Here is a 14,703-nt window from a genome sequence, read left to right as displayed (position 1 = left end):
CCTCTCCTCCTACCCTACTCCTCTCTCTCTTCTCTCTCACTTCCTCTTTATTCTCTCCCCTCTCCTCTTCCTCCCCCTCGCTTTTCGCCTCTCTCCTTATTCTCCTCTCTTTCCCTTTCTCTTCTCCTCCTGCCCTCTCACTCACCCCTCCTGCCCCCTCCCTTTCTCCTCTCTTTCTTTCTCCACCCTCCCCCTCTCCTCCTCTCCTCTCATAATGGATTTTTCTTGTGACGGCAGCAAGAAGTATTAGCTGCTACAGTCTATTCTATTGATTGCTTTAATGTGGAGGAGAGGCAGGGAGAAGGGAATGGGAGGAGAGGAGAAGAGGTGAGAGAAGGATGGGGGGAGGGAAGGAGAGGCAGGGAGTAGGGGAGGAGAGGCAGGGGAGGAGGGAAGGAGAGGCAGGGGAGGAGGGAAGGAGAGGCAGGGAGGAGGGAAGGAGAGGCAGGGGAGGAGGGAAGGAGAGGCAGGGGAGGAGGGAAGGAGAGGCAGAGAGGGGGAGGCAGGGCAAGGAGGACATAAAGGAATGAGGGATGAGAGGGGTGGCTGCAGGCAGAGCAGAGTGCTCTCAAACTCCATTAGCTTAATAACAAGAGCCACACACACACAGATGGACCATGACGGACGAATGGACGTGCACACAATCACACACAAACACTCTCTTAAAAACCCTTATGTCCTTGGACAAGACTAGACAGACAGCAGCTAAAGAGGCACTTGTCAAAGTCAGAATGGTACACAGGCAGGAAAATGTCCACGGTGTATTTTCTTTCAGAAAGTGTTCTGAGATGCTCTGTGACATGGATTCATTTTGACTGACACACATGGTATGTCTATGCTGCTGTCTAACTGTTATGACTGACACGATAATATGTGTTGCTGTGTTTTAACTGACACTGTAATCTGTGTTGCTGTGTTTTAACTGACACTGTAATCTGTGTTTCTGTGTTTTAATTGACACTATAATCTGTGTTGCTATAATCTGTGTTTCTGTGTTTTAACTGACACTGTAATCTGTGTTGCTGTGTTTTAACTGACACTGTAATCTGTGTTGCTGTGTTTTAACTGACACTGTAATCTGTGTTGCTGTGTTTTAACTGACACTGTAATCTGTGTTGCTGTGTTTTAACTGACACTGTAATCTGTGTTGCTGTGTTTTAACTGACACTATAATCTGTGTTGCTGTGTTTTAACTGACACAGTAATCTGTGTTGCTGTGTTTTAACTGACACTATAATCTGTGTTGCTGTGTTTTAACTGACACTGTAATCTGTGTTGCTGTGTTTTAACTGACACTGTAATCTATGTTGCAGCTGACACTATAATCTGTGCTGCTGTGTTTTAATTGACACTGTAATCTGTGTTGCTGTGTTTTAACTGACACTGTAATCTATGTTGCAGCTGACACTATAATCTGTGCTGCTGTGTTTTAACTGACACTGTAATCTGTGTTGCTGTGTTTTAACTGACACGGCGTCTGTTGCTGTATCTGTGTTGCAGGCAGAGTGGCGTGAGGAGGTGAAGCAACACTTTGAGAAGATCAAGTCAGAGGGGACGTGTATACACAGACTGGACGAGGAGATGATTATACGACGCAAAGAGGAGCTCAGGTACAGGAAGAGGGTCATGGATGGATGGATGATGGATGGATGGATGGATGGATGGATGGATGGATGGATGGATGGATGGATGGATGGATGGATGATGGATGGATGGATGGATGGATGGATGGATGGATGGATGGATGGATGGATGGATGGATGGATGGATGGATGGATGGATGGATGGATGGATGGATGGATGGATGGATGATGGATGGATGGATGGATGGATAGATGGATGGATGGATGGATGGATGGATGGATGGATGGATGGATGGATGGATGGATGGACGGACGGATGGATTAATTCATATTTAAGTGAATGAGTGAGTTAGTGAGGGAGCGAATGAACATACAGAAAGAATCCTACAATAGATACATAAATACCGTACAGACAATAGCTAGCTGTACTGTAATGTGTTTGTATTAACCCTGTTTGTCCCGTGGCTTTCTCTCTCCCTCTCTACCAGACATGCCCTGGATATACGCGAGCACTATGAGAGGAAGCTGGAGAGAGCCAACAACCTCTACATGGAGCTCAACGCTGTTATGCTACAGCTGGAACTCAAGGAGAAGGAGCTACTCAAGTAATAATCCTAGTTATTGTTGCACACCTTACACTTACATCCATCTTAAAGCTCGTGACCAACTCTACTGTAGCCCTGTCGATATGGATGGGAGCGTGCTCGCACCTCCTTGTTTCCTGTAGTCCACGATCAGCTCCTTGGTCTTACTGACGTTGAGGGAGAGGTTGTTGTCCTGGCAACACACTGCCAGGTCTCTGACCTCCTCCATATAGGCTCTCTCATCGTCACCAGCGATCAGGCCTACCACCGTCATGTCATCAGCAAACTTAATGATGGTGTCGGAGTCCTGTGTGGCCACACAGTCATGGGTAAACAGGAAGTACAGGAGGGGACTAAGCACACACCCCTGGGGGGCCCCTGTGCTGAGGGTCAGCATGGCTGTGTTGAGGGTCACCTGTCAGGAAGTCCTGGATCCAGTTGCAGAGGGAAGTGTTCAGGGTCTTAAGCTTGGCGACGAGCTTGGAGGGGACAATGGTGTTTAACGCTGAGCTGTAATCAATGCACAGCAATGTCCAAATCACAAAATACTTTTAATGGTCCACTCACACTCGTACAGTCGTGGAGAAGGCGCTACAGCACCTCTTCCCCCTCAGGAAGTTGAAAAGCTTTGGCATTGGCCCTAAAATCCTCAAAAAGGTATACAGCTGCACCATTGAGAGTATCTTGACTAGCTGCATCACTGTTTGGTATGGCAACAGCACCGCCCTCGATTGCATGGCGCAACAGAGGGTGATGCAGACAGCTGAGTACATCACTGGGGCCGCCCATCCAGGATCTCTATATCAGGCGGTGTGAAAGGCAGGCCTGTAAAATTGTTAAAGACTCCAGATAACCAAGCCTTAGAAGGTTCTTTCTGCTTCGACATGGCAAACGGTACCGGTGCATCAAGTCTGACACCAACAGGCTCCTGAACAGCTTCTATCCCCAAGCCATAAGACTGCTAAATAGCTAACAAAATAGCTAACAAAATAGCTAATTAAATATCTAACAAAATAGCTAACTAAATATCTAACTAAATAGCGAACAAAATGGCTAACGAAATAGCTAACAAAATAGCTAACAAAATGGCTAACTAAATAGCTAACTAAATAGCTAAATAGCTAACTAAATAGCTAACAAAATAGCTTACTAAATACCTAACAAAATAGCTAACAAAATAGCTAACAAAATGGTTAACAAAATAGCTAACTAAATAGCTAACAAAATAGCTAACAAAATAGCTAACAAACTGGCTAACTAAATAGCTAACAAAATGGCTACACGGACTATCTAAATTGACCCTTGTATTATATTTTTGCAATGTCTCTATGAGAGTCACAGGACTCTGCACACTCACAGGACTCTGCACACTCACAGGACTCTGCACACTCACAGGACTCTGCACACTCACAGGACTCTGCACACTCACGCACACTGACACACATACAATTATAATTTATGCTGCTGTTTTTCATACATCCTGATGCCTAGTCACCTTACCCCTAGTCACCTTACCCCTAGTCACCTTACCCCTAGTCACCTTCCCCCTCTACATATCTACCTCCATCACTCCAGTATCCCTGTCACCTTACCCCTAGTCACCTTCCCCCTATACATATCTACCTCCATCACTCCAGTATCCCTGCTCATTGTAAATATGGCACTGGAACTGACCCTGTACATAGTCACCTTACCCCTATACATATCTACCTCCATCCCTCCAGTATCCCTGTTCCCTTACCCCTGTACATATCTACCTCCATCACTCCAGTATCCCTGTCCCCTTCCCCCTATACATATCTACCTCCATCCCTCCAGTATCCCTGTCCCCTTAACCATATACATATCTACCTCCATCACTCCAGTATCCCTGTTCCCTTCCCCTGTACATATCTACCTCCATCCCTCCAGTATCCCTGTTCCCTTACCCCTGTACATATCTACCTCCATCACTCCAGTATCCCTGTCTCCTTACCCCTATACATATCTACCTCCATCACTCCAGTATCCCTGTCCCCTTCCCCCTATACATATCTACCTCCATCCCTCCAGTATCCCTGTTCCCTTACCCCTATACATATCTACCTCCATCCCTCCAGTATCCCTGTCTCCTTCCCCCTATACATATCTACCTCCATCACTCTAGTATCCCTGTCCCCTCCCCCTATACATATCTACCTCCATCCCTCCAGTATCCCTGTCTCCTTCCCCCTATACATATCTACCTCCATCCCTCCAGTATCCCTGTCCCCTTCCCCCTATACATATCTACCTCCATCCCTCCAGTATCCCTGTCTCCTTACCCTTGTACATATCTACCTCCATCCCTCCAATATCCCTGTCCCCTTACCCATATACATATCTACCTCCATCCCTCCAATATCCCTGTCCCCTTCCCCCTATACATATCTACCTCCATCACTCCAGTATCCCTGTCCCCTTACCCATATACATATCTACCTCCATCCCTCCAGTATCCCTGTTCCCTTACCCCTATACATATCTACCTCCATCCCTCCAATATCCCTGTCCCCTTCCCCCTATACATATCTACCTCCATCACTCCAATATCCCTGTCCCCTTACCCATATACATATCTACCTCCATCCCTCCAGTATCCCTGTTCCCTTACCCCTATACATATCTACCTCCATCCCTCCAGTATCCCTGTCCCCTTCCCCCTATACATATCTACCTCCATCACTCCAATATCCCTGTCCCTTTACCCATATACATATCTACCTCCATCCCTCCAGTATCCCTGTCCCCTTCCCCCTATACATATCTACCTCCATCACTCCAATATCCCTGTCACCTTACCCCTATACATATCTACCTCCATCACTCCAATATCCCTGTCACCTTACCCCTATACATATCTACCTCCATCACTCTAGTATCCCTGTCCCCTCCCCCTATACATATCTACCTCCATCCCTCCAGTATCCCTGTCCCCTTACCCATATACATATCTACCTCCATCCCTCCAGTATCCCTGTTCCCTTACCCCTATACATATCTACCTCCATCCCTCCAGTATCCCTGTCTCCTTCCCCCTATACATATCTACCTCCATCCCTCCAGTATCCCTGTCCCCTTAACCATATACATATCTACCTCCATCCCTCCAGTATCCCTGTTCCCTTACCCCTATACATATCTACCTCCATCCCTCCAGTATCCCTGTCTCCTTCCCCCTATACATATCTACCTCCATCACTCCAATATCCCTGTCCCCTTACCCCTATACATATCTACCTCCATCACTCCAATATCCCTGTCCCCTTACCCATATACATATCTACCTCCATCCCTCCAATATCCCTGTCCCCTTCCCCCTATACATATCTACCTCCATCACTCCAATATCCCTGTCCCCTTACCCCTATACATATCTACCTCCATCACTCCAATATCCCTGTCCCCTTACCCATATACATATCTACCTCCATCCCTCCAGTATCCCTGTTCCCTTACCCCTATACATATCTACCTCCATCACTCCAGTATCCCTGTCCCCTTCCCCCTATACATATCTACCTCCATCACTCCAATATCCCTGTCACCTTACCCCTATACATATCTACCTCCATCACTCCAATATCCCTGTCACCTTACCCCTATACATATCTACCTCCATCACTCCAATATCCCTGTCACCTTACCCCTATACATATCTACCTCCATCACTCTAGTATCCCTGTCCCCTCCCCCTATACATATCTACCTCCATCCCTCCAGTATCCCTGTTCCCTTACCCCTATACATATCTACCTCCATCCCTCCAGTATCCCTGTCTCCTTCCCCCTATACATATCTACCTCCATCACTCCAATATCCCTGTCCCCTTACCCATATACATATCTACCTCCATCCCTCCAGTATCCCTGTCACCTTACCCCTATACATATCTACCTCCATCCCTCCAATATCCCTGTCCCCTTACCCATATACATATCTACCTCCATCACTCTAGTATCCCTGTCCCCTTCCCCCTATACATATCTACCTCCATCCCTCCAATATCCCTGTCACCTTACCCCTATACATATCTACCTCCATCCCTCCAATATCCCTGTCACCTTACCCCTATACATATCTACCTCCATCCCTCCAGTATCCCTGCTCATTGTAAATATGCTATTGAAACTGACCCTGTATATAACTTCTTACTTTCTCATGTTCTTATTTGTTATTTGTGTATCTGGTGTGTTTTTGTTTCTACCGGATGTTATTTTATAGTCCTACATTGATTTAGATTATTGCGTTGTTGAGTTTTGAGTTTGCAAGAAAGGCATTTCGCTGTACTTTGAGGACGTAACATTAAAACTTGAAACTTGTGTATACAATACTCATCGTCACCTGCCACATGGAGGTAGAGGGAATAGCAGACATAGTAGAATTAAGCAATAAGGCACGTGTCACGTCCTGACCATAGTAAGATGTGATTTTCTATGGTAGAGTAGGTCAGGGCGTGACAGGGGGTGTTTTGTGTTTTTCTAATTTTTTTTTTTCTCTATGTTTAGGTTCTGGTTTTTCTATTTCTATGTTGTTGTTTTTTGGGTTGATCTCCAATTGGAGGCAGCTGGTCCCCGTTACCTCTGATTGGAGATCATATTTAAGTAGGGGTTTTTCTTCCTGGGTTTTGTGGGTGATTATATCTTTTGAGTAGTGTTTGTTTCGCTCTGCGTCACGGTTTGTTGTTTTGTAAATTCAGTTATTTATGTTTTGCAAAGTTTCACAGATTTAATAAAATGTGGAACTACAACCACGCTGCACTTTGGTCCGATCCTTACGACAACCGTGAGAGCATGAGGGGGTGTGGTTTATGGCCAATATACCACGACTAAGGGCTGTTCTTAAGCATGACGCAACGCTGAGTGCCTGGATACAGCCCTTAGCCGTGGTATATTGGCCATATAACACAAATCCCAGAGGTGACTTATTGCTATTATAAACTGGTTACCAACGTAATTAGAACAGTAGAAAATACATGTTTTGTCATACCAGTGATATACGGTCTGATATACCATGGCTGTCAGCCAATCAGCATTCAGGGTTCGAACCACCCAGTTTATAATATATAATACCAACAATGTGTTTTTTTTGTGGCTTAGAAATGAACAAACTAACAAAACGATGTTGTGTGTTTCCCAGGAGGGAGCAGTCACTGGATAAGAAGTACCCAGGATGCATCAAACACCATAGCTCCAGACAAGAACGCTCGTCCAACTCCATGGAGAAGCTCATCAAGAAACGCAACGTACCTCAGAAACTTCCCGCGCACAGCAAGAGGTGAGACTGAGGAGGGAGACACCAACGAAACGTTCACACTTCTCACTAATTTGTCAAGATTTGTTGTTCAATCCATGTCAGTATAGTTTGGATTACTGAAATACATTGGGGTAACGTGAACATGGCATAGTTATAATCTAGTATTACTTGTTATAGGCATTTTACAGAGTCCTTACTGTTGATAGTTTCTTTGGATACAAAGGGAAAAGGAAATGGCTGCATCCATTTCTCTTCTCTACATTTTAGTCATTTAGCAGATATCTTATCCAGAGCAACTTACAGTTAGTGCATTCATCTGAAGATAGCACCTTTTTTTAAAAGAGTTTAGCGTATATATATAGTATATATATATATATATATATATAACCTAAAAGGGTTCTTCGACTGTCGCCATAGGAGAACCCTTTCAAAGAACCCTTTTTGGTTCCAGGTAGAAGCTTTTTGAGTTCCATATAGAACCCTTTCCATAGAAGGTTCTATGTGGAACCAAAAAGGGTTCTACTTGGAACCAAAAAGGGTTCTCCTATGGGGACAGCCGAAGAACTCTTTTGGGACCTTTTTCTGTAAGAGTGTACACTACCGTTCAAAACTTTGTGGTCACTTAGAAATGTCCTTGTTTTTTAAAGAAAAGCACATTTTTTGTCCATTAAAATAACATCAAATGCCAGTTGAGGACTTGTGAGATGTTTGTTTCTCAAACTAGACACTAATGTACTTGTCCTCTTGCTCAGTTGTGCACTGGGGCCTCCCACTCCTCTTTCTATTCTGGTTAGAGCCAGTTTGCGCTGTTCTGTGAAGGGAGTAGTACACAGAGTTGTACGAGATCTTCAGTTTTTTGTCAATTTCTCACATGGAATAGCCTTCATTTCTCAGAACATGAATAGACTGACGAGTTTCAGAAGAACGTTTTTTGTTTCTGGCCATTTTGAGCCTGTAATCAAACCCACAAATGCTGATGCTCCAGATACTCAACTAGTCTAAATAAGGCCAGTTTTATTGCTTCTTTAATCAGAACAACAGTTTTCAGCTGTGCTAACATAATTGCTAAAGGGTTTTCTAATGATCAATTAGCCTTTTAAAATGATAAACTTGGATTAGCTAACACAACGTGACATTGGAACACAGGAGTGATGGTTTCTGATAATGGGCCTCTGTACGCCTATGTAGATATTCCATAAATAAAATCTGCTACAATAGTCATTTACAACATTAACAATGTCTACACTGTATTTCTGATCAATTTGATGTTATTTTAATGGACAACAAATATGCTTTTCTTTCAAAAGCAAGGACATCTCTAAGTGACCCCAAACTTTTGAATGGTAGTGTAGGTGGGACAACCATATAACTTAGTCATAGTAAGTACATTTCTCCTCACTAAAGTAGCTATCAGCAACATCAGAGCTAGTAAGGCGGACAACTTGACTGACTTTATTGAGCCATGCTCAGTGTAGAGAAACTAAAGACTTTACTCACTGTGTTCTTCCAGTAGACCAGACCTGTTGAAGTCAGAGGTGATCCTTCCCAAGCTGGACTCCTCCATGACCCAGGTGACCATCCCCTCCTGCCCCCAGAAGGGATCCACGTCCCCGGGGAGGTCACGTCGGGCCAAGCCCCGCTACAGGAAGGCAGGGAAGGGCAGCAGTGGAGACCTAGCTGGGCTGAAGGCTGCGTTATCGTCCACACTGGGTCTGGCTAATACTATGTCTCTGACCACCTCCACACCCAGGTATTTATGTTGACAACTCTCCATACTGGATGTGTAGTTGGATGAATTTGTTTAATATATCAGTCTCCAACCTGTCGCTATCTCAAGGAATCTTTCCTGGATTCCTAACATCCTCTGTGCTTGCCTTCTTCTCAAAACCCATTAGTGGTCGAAGGTCGAAGAGGAGGGCCCTTCTATTCAACTATCTCCTCCAATACAATTGAGAAGAATGCGAGGAATTACAAAACAACAAATTGAGATAGAGCCAGAGTGTAATTTTGCTGCAACGAAATCGCCCTTCAGGTTCCCACAATAAAGATGTATTCTTCCCCCAGCAGCAAGCAGCATCTGGATCCCAGCGCAGCTCTGAGAGGTCTCCAGCATGATCTGCTGCTGAAGAAGATGTCTTCGTCCAGCCCAGACCTCATCTCTACCACCATGGAGGCTGAGGGCCGCCGCAGGGGACTGGAGAGACCTGGTCTGGAGAGAGGGGGTAGCCAGAGCGCCTCCGCAGGCCTGGGAGGAGGTGAATTTATATGATTAATATTGTCCGATAGGAACATTTGTATACAGTGCATTCTGAAAGTATTCAGACCCCTTCACCTTTTCCAAATGTTGTAACATTACAGCCTTATTCTAAAAAAGGATTCAATTAAAATATGTCCTCATCAATCTACACACAATACCCCATAATGACATCACAATACCCCATAGTCTCAAAGATAGAAAGTTTTGCAAATGTATTAAAAATAAAAAATAGATACCTTATTTCCATAAGTATTCAGACACTTTGCTATGAGGCTCGAAATTGAGCTCAGGTGCATCCTGTTTCCATTGATCATCCTTCAGATGTTTCTACAACTTGATTGGAGTACATCTTTGGTAAATGATTGGACATTATTTGGAAAGGCACACACCTGTCTATATAAAGGTCCCACAGTTGACAGTGCATGTTGGAGCAAAAACCAAGCCATGAGGTCAAAGGAATTGTCCGTAGAGCTCCGAGACAGGATTCTGTCGAGGCACAGATCTGGGGAAGGGTACCAAAAAATGTATGCAGCCTTGAAGGTCCCTAAGAACACAGTGGCCTCCATCATTCTTAAATGGAAGAAGTTTGGAACCACCAAGACTCTTCCTAGAGCTGGCCGCCCGGCCAAACTGAGCAATCGGGGGAGAAGGGCCTTGGTCAGGGAGGGGACCAAGAACCCGATGGTCACTCTGACAGAGCTCTAGAGTTCCTCTGTGGACATTGGAGAACCTTCCAGAAGGACAACCATCTCTGCAGCACTCCACCAATCAGGCCTTTATGGTAGAGTGGCCACTCCTCAGTAAAAGGCACATGTCAGCCCGCTTGGAGTTTGCCAAAAGGCACATAAAGGACACTCAGACCATGAGAAACAAGATTCTCAGGTCTGATGAAACCAAGATTGAACTCTTTGGCCTGAATGCCAAGCGTCACGTCTGGAGGAAACCTGGCACCATCCCTACGGTGAAGCATGGTGGTGGCAGCATCATGCTGTGGGGATGTTTTTCAGCAGCAGGGACTGGGAGACTAGTCAGGATCGAGGGAAAGATGAACAGAGCAAAGTAGAGAGATCCTTGATGAAAACCTGCTCCAGAGTGCTCAGGATCTCAGACTGAGGCAAAGGTTCAACTTCCAACAGGACAACAACCCTAAACACACAGCCAAGACAACGCAGGAGTGGCTTTGGGACAAATCTCTGAATGTCCTTGAGTGGCCCAGCCAGAGCCCGGACTTGAACCCAATTGAACATCTCTGGAGAGACTTGAAAATAGCTATGCAGCGACGCTCCCCATCCAACTTGACAGGGCTCGAGAGGATCTGCAGAGAAGAATGGGAGAAACTCCCCAAATACAGGTGTGCCAAGCTTGTAGCGTCATACCCAAGAAGACTTGAGGCTGTAATCACTGCCAAAGGTGCTTCAACAAAGTACTGAGTATAGGGTCTGAATAACGTAACGTAACAAAATGTGGAAAAAGTGAAGGGGTCTGAATACTTTCCGAATGCACTGTATACAGGGATACCTGACATACATTTAAGGCTGTTTTCCTGTACAAAGATAAAGACAACATTTTAGGATATGTCTCTGTGTCGGGGAAACCAGCCCATAATGTACCGCATACATCACTATAGATAGTCACAGTACATACATCACTAGAGATAGTCACAGTACATACATCACTATAGATAGTCACAGGACATACATCACTATAGTCACAGGACATACATCACTATAGATAGTCACAGGACATACATCACTATAGATAGTCACAGTACATACATCACTATAGATAGTCACAGGACATACATCACTATAGTCACAGGACATACATCACTATAGATAGTCACAGGACATACATCACTATAGATAGTCACAGGACATACATCACTATAGATAGTCACAGTACATACATCACTATAGATAGTCACAGGACATACATCACTATAGATAGTCACAGTACATACATCACTATAGATAGTCACAGGACATACATCACTATAGTCACAGGACATACATCACTATAGTCACAGGACATACATCACTATAGATAGTCACAGGACATACATCACTATAGATAGTCACAGGACATACATCACTATAGATAGTCACAGTACATACATCACTATAGATAGTCACAGGACATACATCACTATAGTCACAGGACATACATCACTATAGTCAGAGGACATACATCACTATAGATAGTCACAGGACATACATCACTATAGTCACAGGACATACATCACTATAGATAGTCACAGGACATACATCACTATAGATAGTCACAGGACATACATCACTATAGATAGTCACAGGACATACATCACTAGAGATAGTCACAGGACATACATCACTATAGATAGTCACAGGACATACATCACTATAGATAGTCACAGGACATACATCACTATAGATAGTCACAGGACAAACATCACTATAGATAGTCACAGGACATACATCACTATAGTCACAGGACATACATCACTATAGATAGTCACAGGACATACATCACTATAGATAGTCACAGGACATACATCACTATAGATAGTCACAGGACATACATCACTATAGATAGTCACAGTACATACATCACTATAGTCACAGGACATACATCACTATAGATAGTCACAGGACATACATCACTATAGTCACAGGACATACATCACTATAGATAGTCACAGGACATATATCACTATAGATAGTCACAGGACATACATCACTATAGATAGTCACAGTACATACATCACTATAGTCACAGGACATACATCACTATAGATAGTCACAGGACATATATCACTATAGATAGTCACAGGACATACATCACTATAGATAGTCACAGGACATACATCACTATAGATAGTCACAGGACATACATCACTATAGATAGTCACAGGACATACATCACTATAGATAGTCACAGGACATACATCACTATAGTCACAGGACATACATCACTATAGATAGTCACAGGACATACATCACTATAGATAGTCACAGGACATACATCACTATAGATAGTCACAGGACATACATCACTATAGATAGTCACAGGACATACATCACTATAGATAGTCACAGGACATACATCACTATAGATAGTCACAGGACATACATCACTATAGATAGTCACAGGACATACATCACTATAGATAGTCACAGGACATACATCACTATAGTCACAGGACATACATCACTATATATAGTCACAGGACATATATCACTATAGTCACAGGACATACATCACTGTAGATAGTCACATCACTATAGATAGTCACAGGACATACATCACTGTAGATAGTCACATCACTATAGTCACAGGACATACATCACTATAGTCACAAGACATACATCACTATAGTCACAGGACATACATCACTATTGATAGTCACAGGACATACATCACTATAGATAGTCACAGGACATACATTACTATAGATAGTCACAGGACATACATCACTATTGATAGTCACAGGACATACATCACTATAGATAGTCACAGGACATACATTACTATAGATAGTCACAGGACATACATCACTATAGATAGTCACAGGACATACATCACTATAGATAGTCACAGGACATACATCACTATAGATAGTCACAGGACATACATCACTATAGTCACAGGACATACATTACTATAGATAGTCACAGGACATACATCACTATAGATAGTCACAGGACATACATCACTATAGATAGTCACAGGACATACATCACTATAGATAGTCACAGGACATACATCACTATAGTCACAGGACATACATCACTATAGATAGTCACAGGACATACATCACTATAGTCACAGGACATACATCACTATAGATAGTCACAGGACATATATCACTATAGATAGTCACAGGACATACATCACTATAGATAGTCACAGGACATACATCACTATAGATAGTCACAGGACATACATCACTATAGATAGTCACAGGACATACATCACTATAGATAGTCACAGGACATACATCACTATAGTCACAGGACATACATCACTATAGATAGTCACAGGACATACATCACTATAGATAGTCACAGGACATACATCACTATAGATAGTCACAGGACATACATCACTATAGATAGTCACAGGACATACATCACTATAGATAGTCACAGTACATACATCACTATAGTCACAGGACATACATCACTATAGATAGTCACAGGACATACATCACTATAGATAGTCACAGGACATACATCACTATAGATAGTCACAGGACATACATCACTATAGATAGTCACAGGACATACATCACTATAGATAGTCACAGGACATACATCACTATAGATAGTCACAGGACATACATCACTATAGATAGTCACAGGACATACATCACTATACATAGTCACAGGACATACATCACTATAGATAGTCACAGGACATACATCACTATAGATAGTCACAGGACATACATCACTATAGATAGTCACAGGACATACATCACTATAGATAGTCACAGGACATACATCACTATAGATAGTCACAGGACATACATCACTATAGTCACAGGACATACATCACTATATATAGTCACAGGACATATATCACTATAGTCACAGGACATACATCACTATATATAGTCACAGGACATACATCACTATAGATAGTCACAGGACATACATCACTATAGATAGTCACAGGACATACATCACTATATATAGTCACAGGACATACATCACTATAGATAGTCACAGGACATACATCACTATATATAGTCACAGGACATACATCACTATAGATAGTCACAGGACATACATCACTATAGATAGTCACAGGACATACATCACTATATATAGTCACAGGACATACATCACTATAGATAGTCACAGGACATACATCATTATAGATAGTCACAGGACATACATTACTATAGATAGTCACAGGACATACATCACTATAGATAGTCACAGGACATACATCACTATAGATAGTCACAGGACATACATCACTATAGATAGTCACAGGACATACATCACTATAGATAGTCACA

General features: G+C 43.1%; 1 protein-coding gene across 3 annotated transcripts in view; it reads left to right on the top strand.

Annotated features, from left to right (window-relative positions):
- Nucleotides 1-14,703, top strand: part of LOC106566170 (mitogen-activated protein kinase kinase kinase 12) — a 67,119-nt gene that overhangs the window by 47,794 nt on the left and 4,622 nt on the right. For 2 of the 3 annotated variants that reach the window (XM_045691945.2, XM_045691944.2), the window contains exons 8-12: nucleotides 1,501-1,610; nucleotides 2,072-2,188; nucleotides 7,325-7,462; nucleotides 8,952-9,191; nucleotides 9,506-9,696. In XM_045691945.2, coding sequence (XP_045547901.1) covers nucleotides 1,501-1,610; nucleotides 2,072-2,188; nucleotides 7,325-7,462; nucleotides 8,952-9,191; nucleotides 9,506-9,696 — 796 coding nt within the window. The remainder of the gene's footprint in view (nucleotides 1-1,500; nucleotides 1,611-2,071; nucleotides 2,189-7,324; nucleotides 7,463-8,951; nucleotides 9,192-9,505; nucleotides 9,697-14,703) is intronic. The other variant, XM_045691947.2, reaches the window with a different exon arrangement.

This window comes from Salmo salar, chromosome 12 (assembly GCF_965601325.2).
Source record: "Salmo salar chromosome 12, fSalSal1, whole genome shotgun sequence".
NCBI classification, from domain to species: Eukaryota; Metazoa; Chordata; class Actinopteri; order Salmoniformes; family Salmonidae; genus Salmo; species Salmo salar.
Note: the sequence above shows the minus strand (reverse complement) of the source record. Positions and strands in the feature narration are given on the sequence as shown.